Source organism: Pecten maximus, chromosome 12, assembly GCF_902652985.1.
Source record: "Pecten maximus chromosome 12, xPecMax1.1, whole genome shotgun sequence".
In the NCBI taxonomy this organism is placed as follows: Eukaryota; Metazoa; Mollusca; class Bivalvia; order Pectinida; family Pectinidae; genus Pecten; species Pecten maximus.
The window spans coordinates 2966819-2985188 of NC_047026.1; the positions used below are offsets into that span (position 1 = coordinate 2966819).

An 18370-nucleotide genomic window follows, 5' to 3' on the forward strand; every position below is an offset into this window, starting at 1 on the left:
TCGACAGATTCCGGTATCATCTTCAGGAACAGGAAGAGCCCAATCGAGCATGCGCGTTATATGAAAGGAGTTCAAGATTTTTTCTGCGCGTGTTGTTTTGCTGCTGCTTGTAGAAAATGTCCCGCTATTCGAGACCACCCAACACATCTCTATATGTTCGCAATGTCCCTGATAACACAAGGTGCGTATTTAAACACGGAAATGAAATCAGGTTCGTTCAAGTATCTCCCACATAAAATATCCGAAATTTACATTGCGTGGTTCTCGATGCAGGTTACACTCGCGTGCTTTCTTCACTTGATGGGGATTTAGCTCATTTAGGCAAACCCTTTGTGTGTTATGATATACATGCATATTTTTCGTTAAAAAATGATTCACAGTGAGTATGTAAAGGCAATATTTGAGGGGATATAAAGTGTGGGCATATGTCGTGTGCAGTAATTTCTGAAGTGATGCGTTTTAGGCCCATTCCTACATCAAATGTTTGTTTTATATTTCTTCCCAAAATCCGCAATTTATTTCTGATAATTATATAATACTCCTTCGCAATTCACGAATTTCTATAAGGCCGCATCCAAAACGTGACCAGTCGGAAAAGCCCATAAAATATATAATATAACTATCTACAAGAAAACTTAATTATAAAATATTTGATAAAAAAAATCTGATATTTGATTCTAATAGTACGATTATAATATGCACTATTAATTTAATTGACAATTGTATTGAACTCGCATGCTTCATGTATATATTTTTTCTTCTTTTCTGTCAGACTTCAAAGTCAAGTTGTGAAGTATAAGGTTGCTACTAACATGGCAAATTATACAAGTACAACTACACAAGCAAAGCTTGCGCGTAAAGATCAAGAGTTCAAGACATAGAGCTCAAGGTTAAAGAATATACAGATTACTGGCAAAGTTAAAGATATCAAGTCAAGCCGCTCAAGGTGTATTGTCACGACGAGGCAAGGGTTAAAGACACGGTAACAAGGCTCAAGGTTAAAGCACAGTAAAGGTCAAGCATATAGAGAGAATAAAGCTCTTATAAAGATCCAAGGTAAAGGTAACAGTCAAGCATCGTCTTCACTATGAAGTATTTGGCTTAAAAGATCTCAAGCAAAGGGAGCCTACTCTGTACACGGCATGGACCAAAGGGTTATTTGCGATCAAGCCGCTGTCTGTTTATAAAGTCTGATCTGCGAAAATCTATTGGTTCAACACTGCTTCAAGTCAAGAACAAGAGTAAGGAAACAACGTTTTTACATATATCTGCTGACAAAGGGTTAAATCAGGTATTGATATATACATAGGATAAATATTTTATCGTATACCGTCAAACCTGTCATAGCAGACAGACCATACAGGAATACCCAATGAAAATCACTGTATATAGCGGACACCTACCTTATGTGGTCAGCAGCCAGACTATTATTTTTTGTCGGTAAATTGTTAAATATTCTGTGTAACATACACGTGTAACCATGTATTGTGACCAACAGAGCCTAATTTGCTTCACTCCTCTGGCAGCTATGCTAACTTTGGAAGCCATTACATCATCACTAATTACTGTTACTTAGGCAGTAATTAGAAGATAGCACTGATTGGGGGAAGGATTTGTTTACTAAACACCATGGGTGATTACTAGCTATTGAACCATGTACAATGCTAGGTTGAATACCAACCTAATGAACCGCCATTGATGAAATCATAGGCTTCCATTTTTGGAATAATGCTAAATCACTGGGTTCTTCAATGTTAGGGATGGGGCCCATCACATTATGGACTTGACTATGGAAACTCCCTCATATATCAAGACTGTCTCATTTTTGTGAGAAATCTTTACTTTTTACGGTTGCACCCTGTGATAAAGCATCAAAATTTTATGGTTGTTGGCTTTTTCTAAGGGCTGTTAATGGGCCCCATTCCCAATTAAAATCATTTCATATTTAAGCCAAGTTCCCAAAATTTGCAGTTGACTACTGAAAAAATCTTCCCCAATTTGTCAATTTTCTTCCCAAAATGAGACAAAAAGGCCCCTTCCCAAACCAGTGAGAAAAAACCCTGGTTTAAGAATTATTGATAAAAAATCATTGAAATCATTAAAATGTCACTGTATTATTTGGATTATTAATGATCATTTCAGGGATCATATCAAAGGCAGTGACCTTGCACAACTGATCGGTGTAATCTAATGGTTACCCAAGGTCATCGATGATTCACTTTTTTATCTGTTTTACGTGCTGCCAAGGATTTTAAATGTTTATTGTACTGATGTATTCTTTGTACTTTATATGTGTACAGAACTGAAGAGTTGCGCTCCCTGTTTGGTAAATATGGTCCCTTGAAAGATGTCTATGTTCCAGTGGATTATTTCACACGTCGACCACGAGGCTTTGCATATATCCAATATCCTTTCATGTCTCGCAGCTGAACTAAAACATTGAATATCAGAATTTATGCTGTGTATTTTTCTGAGAATATTGAATATTTACACAAATTGCAAATTTAAAGAACACTATAAATACAATTTTGCACATGTGCAAATTATTGCTACAGTCAGGGCATCCAGTAGGATTAAAATCTCAAGAGTCAGTGACCCTCAGCTCTGAAATCCTGAGAGTCAAATCAAAATCCTGAGAGTCAAAATGTGAAATTCTCAAACTTGACGGTTAATCGTTTCCAAACGTAAACTGATAAAAATGTCTTTTTTCAAAAATTTTATTCAAAAGAATTTAGTTCATCTTAATTTATTATCTAAAATGTGTTTTTATTAAATAAATAAAAGTATTTTTAAAATTTACACTTTTCTTTTAATTATACAATGTATTTTTTTGTTTGTATTAAGTACAATTAAAACATAATTATTTTTTTTTATTTAATTTGAATAACTGAAATAAATTTCTTGTAAACCTTTTAACAAAAAAACTTGTATCACAGTTTTCTTGCTGAAATTATGTTTAAATGTGTTACATTGGTTAAGCATAATTTGTAAAACCATCTTTTTATTTTTTTATTTTTTTTTTTTTTAATCTGCTCAGCCTCTGGAGGTAATTTTTGTATGCTAATCCTGTTATCATATTTGCCGCCAAAATGTAACATGAATGATTTACGCTTCCCACCCTATCAAATGAACTGCAGATTGAGGTCATGTAAGGTTATTCAGGTTAACAACAAAATGGCTGCCGCCTGTGTTGGCATGCTGCAAACTAGGCCTGCTTACGATCTCATTCTTGTTATGTACATACTTAGAAGTTATCAAAAACAAATGTTACATTTATTTGTTGGGATGGGAATCTTCTATAGCTTATTTCAATTATTTAAATGTTATTGCTTAGAACAAAGTGCAGATCGGCCACTACAGGTAGGTGGATACTTCACCTGTGCCCCAATTTGGCAATCGGCAGCGACAGTTGGATTTAGTCACAGTTGAGTGGCTCTTTTAATTGACTCCTAGGGGTATTCTACTAATTAGTGTCACTGACCATAGCAAATATACCCTTTGTTAAGCCTGGGTATTGGACAACACATGGACTAATTACAGTGGTGGTCAAAATGTGAAGCGTCAGATTGACGCACGGCATGCAAAACTCGTGCGTCAAATTAAATTTTGCTGCGTCATTGACCCGAGGTCTCGGGTTAATGGATGCCCTGGCTACAGTATGTATTATAAAATTATACATATATGTAAGAAATTAAACTTACGTTAATTGTGATTAAATTGAATCCATTTCAATGTTTTAAATTAAATGGTAATACTTGTGACAATTTTTTTGTGAAATGGTCATATTTAAGATTAAAGTTTGGTGCTAAATGAGAAAATAGTCCTTAACCAGATAACATTTGAAGATCCCAGGGATGCTGATGATGCATTGTATCACCTAGACAGAACAAGATTTTATGGAAGAGAGCTGGAGATCGAATTCGCAAGAGGAGACAGGAAGTGTAAGTTAATTAGCATGACAACAGGCTCTGTTAACCCGTCCTTACCAGCCCATTAGTTAAATCTGTGTGGTAACAGCCTTTTGTAGTAGCAGGCTGTTATGATTGAAAAATAAAGATTTTGATATCGAAATAATATAAACATTTGGAAAATCAAAAATAATTTCTGACAGTTCATTAAATTTAACGGATTATTCTTCGATTTGTACATCTCTTGAATGAGAATGTAACAGTGCACATGATAATTAAATTTAAATTACTGTCTCCGCTAGGGATTGAAGCCGGTACCTCTGGCTTACTAGTCTTACACTCAACCGATCGAGCTGAGCGGTATATTGCGGCTAGTATTTACCAGGGTTATATAAAACTAGATCTTTGCTTTAAAATTTTGACCTGTTTGCACATGTTTACAGCTCCCAATCAGATGAAATCCAGGGAGAGGTCCTCTGGTAAAAGAGGCAGCTCACCATATGGTGGATACCGTGATGATTACGATCGTGGTCGCAGGAGAAGAAGCCGGAGTCCAAGGTGTGTAGCTGTACATCTTTATCTAATTAACCATAAAACTTCTTTATTAATTGAAGTTTATAATTATTATCATCAAACTTTGTCTCTTTAAGTTTGAAGTGTTTTTTTTTGTTCTATAAATTGTAATTCCAAAACCGTTTGCTGGAAATGGATTACATTAAGTTTTCTTTTTTCACAGATACCATTCTAGGTCGCGTTCCAGAAGCCCATATCACTCAAGCCGGTGAGTTGAAAGCAAATTCAGCTTGTTGTGAGCAATGTCATGGAGATGTTGTCCGTGAAAGGAGCGGTATCAAATTCTTTAATTTTAGCTGCATATATATAACTTTCTTACCGGAGGAGGTTTGTAGATTAATTTGTTGGTGCACAAATATTTTGTTTTTGTGATCGTTTGTATTTTGTATGTTTTGTTTATTCCTTTTTTTGTTCCAATCACAAAACATTCCATTGTTTGCTTCATTCACAAAACAACAGTTTCTTGATAATCAAATATAATTACATGTTAAAGTGGATCACAAGTTCATGCTGTTTACAAACATTGTCCATGGGAAATACCTATTTTGACTAATTTAAAAGATTGCCCTTGGCTATGGTAGCTCTGTCAGATTCATAAATATTTACACTAATGTATCATCTTAAGGTCATTAGTCAAAGTTGAAAGGTCAATGGTAACCCTTAGGAATAATGCAATATTGTTTCAAAGAAGTGTGGACATTTATGTCTTACAGACATTTTCTACTATTTTTCGGGGAGATTTAGGAAAATATCATTTCAGATGTGATGAACACCACTTTTTTGTAAGTTTTATAGGAGTGTTGGTGTAAACATCAGAAGATATTACATGTAAAGGATGAGTGTCTTTGACGAGTGGATGTTTAACTATTGCAGATGCAGATCACCTCCTTCATATGGCCATTATGATAGTTGGTGAGTGACCACTCACACAGATGATTCTCATCACCTGGGATGATTCTGTTTATTTTTGGTCACTAAATTGCCACTTTTAGATGTCTCATTTGTTTTAGTAGTCATTTTCACCATCAGTTATTGTAGTCTTTTCTTTTGGGTGTCAGATTTGTATATATAACCATTGCTTCAATGCATTAATATTTCGTTTTCCAAATTTTAACTCTTTGCACACTTCTGTTCGTATCAAACGCCTTTCATGTTAATCTTGCTGATTAAGCAGATCTTGCATCAGTTTTCGAAATCAAAGAACGCAAGTTACTCCTACTACTCGGTTGATTTTGTTAGAACCTTACATGCAATTCACAAAACTTCACAATATCATATTAGGATTTGAAATCAACGTTATGTTTGAGATTAAGATACTAAAATTATGTATGATTTTAATGTCTTGGCAACTTGGTAAAGCAACATGCAAATAGTTGAAGAATGAATCGGTGACATTTCACAAAAACTTTTAAAAAATCCCCCAAAAATTTGCCAAGAAACAAAATAAAAATTTGCTGGAATCATTGCTGAGTTCTAGTCAATACACATGTGCTGGGACAGCTATGCACCAATAATAGGCCTTCATATACTGTAATTGTCTGAGGCTGCCAATAAGTTGAGAGTCCACCATATGCATGCATAAGGATAAGAATTCATCCTTAATGTAGTTTCTTCAAGGAATGGATAAATAAAGGAGAGGACAGGGATACTGGTGAACTTGGTCAGAGTTTACAGAGGTAAAACCTCAGGGAGCCAGAGTTTACCGAGGTAAAACCTCAGGGAGCCAGAGTTTACCGAGGTAAAACCTCAGGGAGCCAGAGTTTACAGAGGTAAAACCTCAGGGAGCCAGAGTTTACAGAGGTAAAACCTCAGGGAGCCAGAGTTTACAGAGGTAAAACCTCAGGGAGCCAGAGTTTACAGAGGTAAAACCTCAGGGGCCCGCAAGACCGCATCATTTCTGTTGCTATTGAGACCACATTTGCATCTTCAGGAATATGGGAGACTTTTGTAATGGTTTCTCATTACTATTTAGTTCTTGTCATTTAAATGCAGTGGGATTTCAACTAAACTTACCAGCAATAATTCTCATACATCATATTTATTCAATTTTGATGAAAATTAGTTTATAGGGATAATTAGGGGACTTTGAATTCAACTGATGCCAGTTACCACATGCAGGCTTCTAATTGGTCAAAATTCAAATATTGTGCAATTTTTGATGAAAATTTGTATATAGGGGTATTAGGGGACTGCGAATTCAAAGTAACCACATGGAAGCTTCTGATTGGTCAAAATTTAGATATTGTTTGATTTCTATTAGAATTGGTTTATAGGGGTTTAAGGGACTGCAAATTCAACCGCATCATTTCTGTTGCTATTGAGACCACATTTGCATCTTCAGGAATATAGGAGACTTTTGTAATGGTTTCCCATTACTATTTAGTTCTTGTCATTTAAATGCAGTGGGATTTCAACTAAACTTACCAGCAATAATTCTCATACATCATATTGGCAGCAGGGGCGTGCATGTTTCATAAGTGTTTACTTGTTAATATTTACTAAAGTATACTTAGTCTTTAGAATTTTAATTAGAGTGAACAGTTTAGATATGGAACAAATGTGTGATGAAAACCCTTCAGTTAATTCTGAATCACCAGGATTCTGACAGAAAGTGGTGTATATATATATAGGAATCACAAAAAATCCTATCTGGGCTGGTAGTGTGAAGAGGTATAATATATAGGGAGTTTAATCAATTTGACCTTGACCTACTTTGAAAGTCAAAGAAATGATATGAAGAAACAAGATTTGACCATATTGCTATATTTGTAACGGTTCAAAATCCTTTCCAAACTAAATTTCAAGAGAAGAATGTTTAATTAAAGAAGGCACAGTGGGTACCTGTTAATGAAGTCTGAAGATACTATTACTGGAATCTTTCTTGTATTTACTAATACTTTACTGTGGTGTTAACAAATATTTTTATCATTTTGAGCACCAAACATTCAGCTGAAGAACATACAGTGCTTTTAGCAGGTGTTAGTCTTGAACTCTTCAATTGTCTTACGACTCTAAAAACTGTTGGTTGTATACAATATACACTTTAAATTACACCTTTTCTTGAAAGATTTCTATTGAAGGATGACAATACTCGAGGATTGCATGGTTAATGTCAAATTGATACCATGGTAGATTCATAGTGTTCTATGTTGCAGTTCTGGATATGTCTGGACAATTTACAATAATTATTTCAAAAAGAAAGTTTTCATTTTATTTTAAAAATTTGAGAAATTTTGTGAAATAGAAGTAAAGATACCTCATTCTTACAGCTGAACTTGATATCAAATCTTGGTATTATCTATGCATGGACTGTTATATAGCTTCATAGAATTATTACATGTACACTGCATTACTGGTATAAACACCGACAGGCTTTCACAGAGCTTAATATACAATATATATATATATAACTTCACACAAACTCATAGCAGCTATTCTAATACATAAATTTTGTAGTGTAAGTTTGTAAAAGTGTTGTCAAATGTTATTTTAACCCCAAAACATAACTTGAAAGTTTTGCATTGTAAAAGGATAGTTGTTGGGGGTCACGTAACTGTTTGATGCTTTTCATGTCACTCTTTCGTGCCTTGTACACAAAGGCAATTTCAAATGATTGTAGTTTTCTTATCCTTGCACTGATACATAGTTCTTGTTTGAACCATGCCCTTGTGCTGTGCAATTTGTTACTGTATAATATGCTTATAATAAAGTATCCAACAACTTTTTGGCACAATTCATATAAAAAAAAAGTTAATGCTGCTGCATGATATGATGAACAAATTAAAGAAAAGATGTGTTAAATGAAGATTTGTGCATGTAAATTCATACCCTAGTCATCAGATAGGCATACGTTTACATTGTTTGAGATCACCCATCAGATTGAGATCATCCATCAGATTTTATTGGAATCTTCAGAAGACAAGAGGACAACAATCACAGGAAGGATGCAGTATTTAATTATATTTTACTCACCTGCTGTTTTTTGTTTCTTTTTTTAGGCATCGATCCAGATCCAGGAGTCCTTACAACAACGATAGCAGAAGGTATGTGAAGTGTGATTTTTCAAGAAAAAGAACTATCTGTAACATAGTTTATGGGCCATTTATAGAAATTTTAAGGGTTTTTCTGAATATATGTGTCATTCAGGAAAATTGTGGGTCAACGTGAAGGGGCCTCGATCAGTGGCCGAGTGGTTAAGGTGTCCCGACACTTTATCACTAGCCCTCCACCTCTGGGTTGCAAGTTCGAAACCTACGTTGGGCAGTTGCCAGGTACTGACTGTGGGCCAGTGGTTTTTCTTTGGGTACTCCGGCTTTCCTTTACCTCCAAAACCTGGCACATCCTTAAATGACCCTGGATGTTAATAGGATGTTAAAAAAAAAGAAAATACAATAAAACCTCCAAAATGATCCCCGATAAAGTTACTATTTATTACATGTGTTTATGTCGCAGCCATGAAATAATCAGAAAGAGGTATTAAGTATCCCTTTTATCTCTTTGACACAAATATGGTTGTTTTGTGAGAAATAATCGTGCTCTCATTTGATGTTTTTGTGTTTATGTCATAATCAACTTCGATACTATTGTTTTTAGGAGGTCTCGCAGCAGGAGCAGGGGAGGAAGAGACAGGTGTGTAATTTTATTGTTACAGCAACTAACATCTCCAAAATCATTCACTTTGTTTGTACATTATATAATAAAAAAAGATCAGGAATATCATTAATTTGTTGTGTTGGGTTGTGGATCTATTCTTTCATTATACTATTACCCCACTCAATTTCAATCTGGGACCAACACCAGCGATTATACATGTTTCTGACTTATTTCGCGATGATAAAGTCAAAATAATGTTTGTGTGGCAATGCTATTTTTCATGTTATCATATTAAATAAGATCTTGTCTAAATATGTTCTGACTTTGTTGTTGACAGAAAGTCCTACAGTCGGTCCAGGAGTAGGTCAAGGTCATACGAAAGACAGAGAAACCAATCAACAAAAAGGTGAGTTGTCCAGGTTCATCTTGGTATCCATCAAATTAAACTCGCACTAAACTATATCTTATTTTAACGGGAAATGATTTGAAATGAAATAATTGTAAAATGATATTTATAGCTCTGAAGTATCTAAAACTTTAGATAAAAAAAATTATCGTAAGAAATATCACTGATGTGTATTGCTTGTTGATTATACAGGTCAAAGTCATACAGCAGGTCACCATCACCTTTAAAAAGAGATGTATCCCCACGCAAGAGCCGTAGTCTCTCACCGAATGGAGAGTGACATTCAACAACCATCATGGTTATATATAAGAGACTGCCATGACAAAAGCGATCAAGAACGACAGGAGCGATTGGAACAAACACGGAATATAAACTGATGTTTTTTTGCTACTTGTGCGGCATTGTTATGTATCAGTGTGTGACTGGCTGAAGTGTTGCCATTCAGAACAATGGATATATTGGTTGAGACTGTCTCAATATGTCCAAGAATTATAAAACAGGGAGTTTTACTGAGTGTCTAGGTCACCTGACAGGAAGTCACAAGTGACCCATTGCAATTGTTTTTGTCCATCGTCGTTCGTCCATAAATAAATTACATTTTCATCTTCTCAATGACCAATAGGCTCAAAGACCAGCTGTTGGACCAGTAGCATGCTAGTATAAAGGGCTTCCAAGTTTGTTCAGAAGAATGACCTTGACCTACTGAAAGGTCACAGAGGTTGAATACTTTAGAATATTTAAACAATGACTACTCAATAACCAAGAGGTAGAGGGTCATATTTGTTCAGTTGACAAAAATTCAGGTCAGAAGTCGAGCATAAGGCCAAACAATGAGTCTACTGAGCAAAGGTCAAGGTCACAAGATCAAAGTCAAATTTTTTATAGATCTTTTTACCTTAATCATTTTATGATATTATGAGGTGAAGTTGGTCAAGATTGAACAAGTGGTCAACTGATCAAATGTTTTTTAGTCACTGGGTCAAAGGACAAGGTCAAATTTTGTTTTTATTCACTGATTATGGGGGATATATAGGCACAGGATTAAAGTCTTGTTTACTCGTCTTCGTTCTCTTCTCCTTTAAAGGTCACTGGGGTTTTATATTTTAAATGTTAGTTTTAGAGCAAAAAAATCATCTTTCATTATACATATCAGAACTCAGGTGACCACTTATAAGGCCCCTAGGCCTCTGGTTAGGCTGTCAAGCTGCCCGAAAAAATTCTTATATTCTTAGTTTTGCTAAAATAACTTAAAAAAGTTTTGATTCCAAGGAGGAATGCTTATAAAGCCCTGATTTTTTTAAGGCAATTCGTAATTTTTTTAAAAATCTCTACGCTACCAATTTTGAAAGCGCATTCATATTGAATATGTCTTAATGTAGTTTGCAGTTCTTATTCAGATTATGCAGTGAAAGGCAGTTGACCAGGGACTTGTTCGTTCATGCAGACAAACTGATTTGTCTGTTTTTAAATGTAATTTTTCAAGCATATATCTTTACGGACCTTGCAGATGTTATTGCAGGCCTTGATAGTCTTTGCCATAGGTCATCTGAAAACAACAAAAAATCAACAGGTCTGTTCCTATACTCTGGCCAAACTTGTCCAGTCGTTGGGACAGTGATTAACAAAAACGGCCCAGTGGAGCCTTGTGTCAAGCTTGTTTATTGGTTGTGACTTTGTGACAAAGATGTGACTTTTTAGGTTTTAGCCTATGAATAGCTTAGACAATGGAACCCAGCTGGAAGACACCTTTCCTGTACTTTTGTAATTTTTGTGAGTTTCTTTATTGTCAAAAATGCCTTAATTTAGTTATACAATTCCTAAATTTAGCCCTAAAATTTTGTATTTTCATCCGTATTTCTTGTCAAAAAGTGCTGGAGAGTCTGCATTAAGGAACAAAATGACAGGTGTAGAATCTTTTAACTTCTTAGCGTTTTACACTTAGTGATTCTACTAAAGACTACATGGTTGGAATCTCTGTAACAATTTTGAAAAAAAAATTGTGTGCTTATTATTAAATAGTTAATTACTGCTTCTGAAGAAAACGTGTTTTGTTGATTTTTAAGAACACCTTTCATTGTAAATATCTCGTATGTAGGTGTTGATCATCCTTTGCCATTATGGTTCTCTCTTGTCTTCATTTTTAGCTCACCCGGTCCGAAGGACCAAGGTGAGCTTATGCCATACCGTGGCGTCCGTCGTCTGTCCGTCAACAATTGACTTCTTCTTCATAACCGCTGATCAGAATTTGATCAAATTTGGTCAGAAGCATCCCTATGGGTAGGGGACTCAAAATTGTACAAATGATGGGGCTGAACCCACAGGGGCCTGAGGGGCGGGGCCAAAAGGGGTCAATTTTGCTATATTGATATAAAAGACTTCTCTGAAACCAAGCAATGGATATCGCTCATATTTGCCTGGTAGCATCACTATTGGGTGAGGATTCAAAATTGTACAAATGATGGGGCTTGCCCTCCAGGGGCCTGAGGGGCAGCGCCAAAAGGGGTCAACTGGGCTATATTGATATAAACAACTTCTTCTCTGAAACCGAGCAATGGATATTGCTCAGATTTGCCTGATAGCATCACTATGGGGTGAGGATTCAAAGTTGTACAAATGATGGGGCTGTTCCCCCAGGAGCCTGAGGGGCGGGGCCAAATATGGTCAATTTAGCTGTATTGATATAAACGACTTCTTCTCTAAAACCGAGCAATCGATATCGCTCATATTTGCCTGGTAGCATCACTATGGGGTGAGGATTCAAAATTGTACACATGATGGGGCTGGCCCCCAGGGGCCTGAGGGGCGGGGCCAAAAGGGGTCAATTTGGCTAAAGTATATTGATATAAACAACTTCTTCTCTGAAACCAAGCAATGCCTGTCACTCATATTTGCCTGGTAGCATCACTATGGGGTGGAGATTCAAAATTGTACAAATGATGGGACTGACCCCCCAGGGGCCTGAATGGCAGGGCCAAATGTGGTCAATCGGGCTATATTCATATAATCTACCTCTTCTCTGGAACCAAACAATGGATATCTCTCATATTTTACTGGTAGCATCACCTTGGGGTAGGAATTTGAAATTGTAAAAATGACTGGGCTGAGGGGCGGGGCCAAAAGGGGTCAGTTTTGCAGAATTGATATAAACGACTCCTGCTCTGAAACTAAGCAATGGATATCGCTCATATTTGCCTGGTAGCATCCCTATGGGGTGGATATTCAAAATTGTACAAATGGTGGGGCTGACCCCCAAGGGGCCTGAGAGGCGTGGCCAAAATTGGTCAATTTGTTTAAACAACTTCTTCTCTGTAACTAAGCAATGGATATTACTCACATTTGTATGGTAGCATGGTTATGGGACGGGGATTCAAAATTGTACAAATGTTGGGGTTGACCCAGGCCGCCAGGGGGCTGAGGGTTGGGGCCAAAAGGGGTCAATTTGGCTAAATTGATTTAAACAAATTATTCTCTGAAACTTAGCAATGGTTTGACTGGTAGCATCCTATAGGGGTAGAGATTCAAAATTGTATAAATGAAGGAACTGACCCCCCAGGGGGCAGAGGGCAGGGTTAAAAGGGGTCAATTAGTCTAAACAAGATCTTCTCTGAAACTAAACAATGGATATCACTCACATTTGTGTGGTAGCAATCCTATGGGGTCGCGCCAAAAGTCAATTTCATTTCATGGATTAATGCACTTTTTGGCATTTTTAGTATTAAAATAAAACCAATGTACATGTACCCATATAAAATGCTTATGATATATATTGACATAGCAATACCAGCGACAAATATACTGAAGCATCATTCTTGTTTCATATCTCATGAAACCAGGTGAGCGATACAGGCCCTCTGGGCCTCTTGTAGTATCAATAACAAGAGGCCCATGGGCCTTAACAATTGTCTTAAGGACCCTAGCACTATTATGGTGTACATAATCATTAGCGATATTATTGGCCATGGCAGCTGTCTGGGATTTCTGACCGACCCCTAAGATAACAAGACTTGGTCAGAACAATCTCAGCATCATTTCAGCCAAGTTTGAGCTTAATCCCAGTGATGGAACTTGAGAAGTTTGAAATGTGGGATTCTGTTCAAACTTGACAGAAATGATCCTGACCAAGTGTTACTTTTTTGGGGGGTCATCCTGAAATCCAAGATGGCTACCATTATGAAAAATATGTTTCAAATTTCTCTAGTTTCACTGATGCCATTGAGCTGGAAATTAGTGAGGATGATAAGGAATGGAGGCCGACAAAGTGTTATTTTGTTTCGTACATTTTGAAAGATATGGTAGCCATGACTGCTATTTTATAAAGTGATTGCACAGTCATTGTTTTTCTTTGACATGGCACTTTCAGCAGTCATTTTGTAACATTGTTACACTGTCATAGTTTTCCTGAACAAGACAACTTGAAACCTTTTCTCAAGTTCAACAATAGGATTCCAATTTAACTTTCATGAAATATTCCTGAGGTCATCATGGATTTCTGACCAATCCTGAAAATTACAACACTTCGGTCAGGCGTGCCTTCATGGTCTGTATGCCAAAGATCATCATCTCATTAAGGTCAAAGGTCAATCGTCCATCATACCTTTGTATGCTGTGTTGAGTAAAATAGACAAATAATATGTTTTACCAAGTTCTTTTGTCTTTGTCTTAACAGTAAGTACTTTACTGAAGCTTCCTTTAAATGTCCTGATGAAATCTTGTGCACACAGAGTGAGCATTAAAAGAATTCAAGAACAAATAACCTGCTCACAAGACGCAAGTATTGTAACAAGATTCAAGATCAAGACGATGTTGGCACTCGCCATTGAATGATCTTTAATTTATCCTGTAATGTATCATTCAGTTGGACCCTCATGGTGTATAATGGTCCGAGTCATCAGTATGTTTGTGAACATGAAAATCATGGTTATCAGAACTCTTGAAATATTATTCTTTCTCGAAGGGGAATCCATCATGTCTGGGTGGTGTCAGTGTGAGATTGTAAACTGTTAAACTGTTCTCTTAAGTCTCTAGAAAGGACAAGAAATGTAAACAAGAAATATCTTTAAAAAAGATAAACGGCATAGTTTTAATGCTGGTGGTTATAATATAAAACTGCTGTTGAAATAAATGAACGAACTAATGGGTTTCAGCACAGATAACAAAATTATATCAGTTTGAATCATTTTTGTTGATAATAGAACTGCATTTGAATCGGGAATATAATTTTATTAATGTGTCATTTGAAAAGATACATCCACTTATTTAGCTTGCATTCAATCTTAACTTTGTTTCGTTTTTAACTGCATATCTGCATTTTGCATTGACTGCTATACATTGACCAATCACATACTTCATCTTGACCAGTAAATGTAACGCCACCTGTCGCGTCATATCTGGGCCAAAAGAATATTATACGACTTGGAAGGCTATAGCTAGTGGAAAGCTTAAAAAATCATGTGGAGTTCATCTTCACAGGTCCCCTCAAAATTAAATCGTAAGTAGAAAAGTCTTCTTATCTGATGATCTGGATTGGTGAAATAATTTTCTACCAAACTTACAATTTGAATGAAGCAGAAAAGAAAGTTCTTGCAAAAAAATAATGAAAAATTTGGTGATTATGACACACCAAGCAACAGCATGATTAACCTCATAGATTTTTCACACTGGAGTGCAACAGACTTAGAACCGTTGGTGACAGATTGTGAGTATCGAGATCAGGACATGAAATACTTGATAATTCTTGATGAAATTGTCATCGAAATAAAAATCTGATTGAAATTGGTCACTGCGTGGTCTTGCTTAACCCTTGAAAAAGCAGAAGAAACCATAAGATGCAGTAAATTCTCAATAGAGCAATTTAAGACTGTAAAATTCTGTTGATCAAAATGGCAATGTAATAGTAAAAACAAAAAACACAAATTACAAACCTTCACATCAAAGATGACAACCTGGTAACACAACCTCGGTGTGGCAGGTGAATTCCCAGCACAGATACAAACATGTAGACAGTGTGGTAGACTAAACCACTTTAAACAAGAATGAAACTCGAAAAAAGAGAGAAAAAAAGGTTTACACAATAAGCGATGAATACAAGAGGCCCAGAGGGCCTGTATCGATCACCTGGTTTATTTGAGCAAACATCAAAATAATGTTTATGTTCCATTTGCTGATAGCTTTATTTGTTGATGTATGATTATGTTGTGGGGATCTCAACTGCTTCAAAGATGTAACCCAAGATTCAACATGATTGTATTTAAAGAAACTATAAGTCCCTTGGGGTAGGGAAAGAACCCGGGGCCTATTTTTACATCAGGACTGTGTTCATCTCTTGATGCCAAGCAAGGCTATATAATGATTATGGGGAGGGGATCTGAATGGTTTCAAAGATAAAACAAAAGAAATAAGTCTTAAAGGTTGGAGCAAGACAGGGGTCGGGGATGGGGGTGTCAGCCTCATTATTTGTATAAATTGAATCCCAACCTCCCAGGGATGTTACCACTGAAATATCAGTGTCATACATTGCTTAGTCCCAGAGAAGAAGTCATTAATATCAATATTGTCAAATTGACCCCTTTTGGCCCCGCCCCTTCGGCCCTCAAATGGGCCAGCCTCACCATTTGTACAATTTTGAATCCCACCCCATAACGATGCTACTAGACAAATATGAGCCATATCCATTGCTTAGTTCCAGAGAAGAAATTGATATCAATTAAGCCAAATTGACCACTTTTGACCCTGCCCCTCAAGCCCCCTGGGAGTCCGCCCCACCAATTCTTAAATTATGAATCCCTACCCCATAAGGAGGCTTCCAGTCAAATATGAGCAATATCCATTGCGTAGTTTCAGAGAAAAGGCCATGTACAATTTTGAATCTCTACACCATAAGGATGCTACCAGTCAAATATGAGTGAAATCCATTACTGAACGTTCCATAGAACAAGTTCTTTATATCAATTTAGTCAAATTGACCCCTTTTGGCCCTGCCCCTCAGGCCCCTAGGGAGTCAGTCCCCACCAATTCTTAATTTTTAAATTCGTAGTTTCAGAGAAGATGCCATCTATCAATTCAGCCAAAGAGACCCCTCAAAACCCCAGAGGGTCAGCCCCCACCATTTGTACAATTTTGAATCCCTACCCCATAAAAATGCTACCAGTCGGTATGGGTGAAATCCATTGCTTAGGCATAGACGAAGTTGTTCATATCAATTTAGCCAAATTGACCCCTTTTGGCCCCTGGGAATTAGCCCCATCATTTGTACAATTTTGAATCCCTAACCTATAATGATGCTACCAGGACAAATTTGAGCAATATCCATTTCTTAGTTCCAGAGAAGAAGTTGTTTACATCAATTAACTTCAGTCTAATTTACATTTTTGGCCCTGCTCCTCAGCCCCTAGGGGGTCAGCCTCACCATTTGTACAATTTCTAATGAACACCACATAATGATGCTACCAGTCAAATTTTGTCAAATTCCGATTAGAGGTTATGAAGAAGAAGTCGATTGTTGACGACGGACGCCACAGTATGGCATAAGCTCGCCCTTCGACCAGGTGAGGTTAATGTGTAACTTATGTTTGAGCTATTTCTTGGGTACATCATATCAGCTCCCAATATAAACACAATAAATCCTTAAAGGACGGAAAACATTCCGGTCAGAAATATTGGTAAATCTGTCAAATTTCAACTAGATACTGGAGCAAGATGTCATATGCTGCCGAAACTGCTGTTGAAATGAACCTGCTTTTTGACATGTTTTGGACATGGAATTTTTTATGTGAACAAGAATATTTCCAATATGCAAAACAATACCAATTGATTATTTCTTGACATTTATTTGTGAGACAAGCTATGCTGTTCTTCAACAGCTTTTGTTAAAGTTTGGGAAGGAATATGGATTTGAAGATGCATGTGAAAACATTTTTATTTTCATTAACAAATTCTTTTAAAATCCAAAGATCTATGTAAAGGTTTCCTGGCATACAGGAACACAGCCTTGGAATAACACAAATCTTCCTGAACAGGTTAAAACCTGACATTCCTACAACCTTTGTGCTACAACAATTGGCCACCCAAAGTGACATTGACGTCAGTGAATGTCTAAAGACACGAAAGGCTTGCCAAAAACTCAATTTTGACCATTGCACAGGACACACCTTCAAAATTTCTTTGTTGGAGAAAGTGTGGCAATGAAACATAATGGACTCAACAACTGTTGTCAATAAACATGCTATGTCACGGTCATAGGAGTCACATAGGCTAGTTCAAGGTCATAGGGGTCAAATAGTCCAGAGACCTGATATTGCACCTGTAGCATGCTTGGATGATCAATGACTAGCAATTTTTTTTCAAATGAATGAACTTTACCTACATTCAAAGTCACAGGGGTCAAATAGATCAAATTTTACTTTGTTAAAATAATAACCGTGACCTACATTCAAGGTCATTGAGGTCAAATAGGCTAAAATCTTAAACAAATAATCTTGTGACGACTAAAAGACACTGGAACAAAATATTGAGCCATTAGTATGCTGGAATGAATAAACCCAGTCTACACAGATACTTGGATAAAGTGTTCATGAGTTAGTATCTGCATAAATGACCTAGATCAACTTCAAAGTTGCATTAGTGCCATGTGAGCGATACAGGCCCACTGGGTCTCTTGTTCTGATCAGTCCCAAAATCAAAAGGGTACAAGTGACCAAGGGGAGCCAAACATGAAATTTGAGAAATATCCCTTCAGTACCTCTCAAGTAACTAATAACTATATGATGATGCGAACTAAAGAGGTTGGAATCTTTTTATAGAGTATAAACAAAAATAAATAAAAAAGAATTCTTCCATAATATGTTCCTTTATTTACATATCAATATAGATATATAAGTATACAGTTCTCTCT

At 36.5% G+C, this 18370-nt stretch overlaps 1 protein-coding gene across 2 annotated transcripts; it reads left to right on the top strand.

The window, feature by feature from the left end:
- The first annotated feature begins 41 nt into the window (after positions 1-41).
- Positions 42-11522, top strand: LOC117339107 (serine/arginine-rich splicing factor 10-like). Of its 2 annotated transcripts, XM_033900490.1 has the most exons (9): positions 43-181; positions 2301-2405; positions 3838-3941; positions 4352-4466; positions 4645-4689; positions 8480-8524; positions 9075-9110; positions 9412-9480; positions 9673-11522. In XM_033900490.1, the coding sequence occupies exons 1-9, from the start codon at positions 117-119 to the stop codon at positions 9758-9760; spliced, it is 672 nt and encodes a 223-aa protein (XP_033756381.1). In that variant the 5' UTR covers positions 43-116; the 3' UTR covers positions 9761-11522. The 2 variants fall into 2 exon arrangements, with proteins under 2 accessions (XP_033756382.1, XP_033756381.1); XM_033900491.1 differs by lacking the exon at positions 4645-4689 and having other exon boundaries at positions 42-181.
- Positions 11523-18370: the final 6848 nt, after the last annotated feature.

Excerpts from the sequence above, each read along its gene's own strand:
- LOC117339107 (XM_033900490.1), top strand. The coding sequence starts at position 117 with ATGTCCCGCTATTCGAGACCACCCAACACATCTCTATATGTTCGCAAT. Across the intron at positions 8,525-9,074 it reads TACAACAACGATAGCAGAAG|GAGGTCTCGCAGCAGGAGCA; the intron begins GTATGTGAAGTG and ends TATTGTTTTTAG. Across the intron at positions 9,481-9,672 it reads AGAAACCAATCAACAAAAAG|GTCAAAGTCATACAGCAGGT; the intron begins GTGAGTTGTCCA and ends TTGATTATACAG.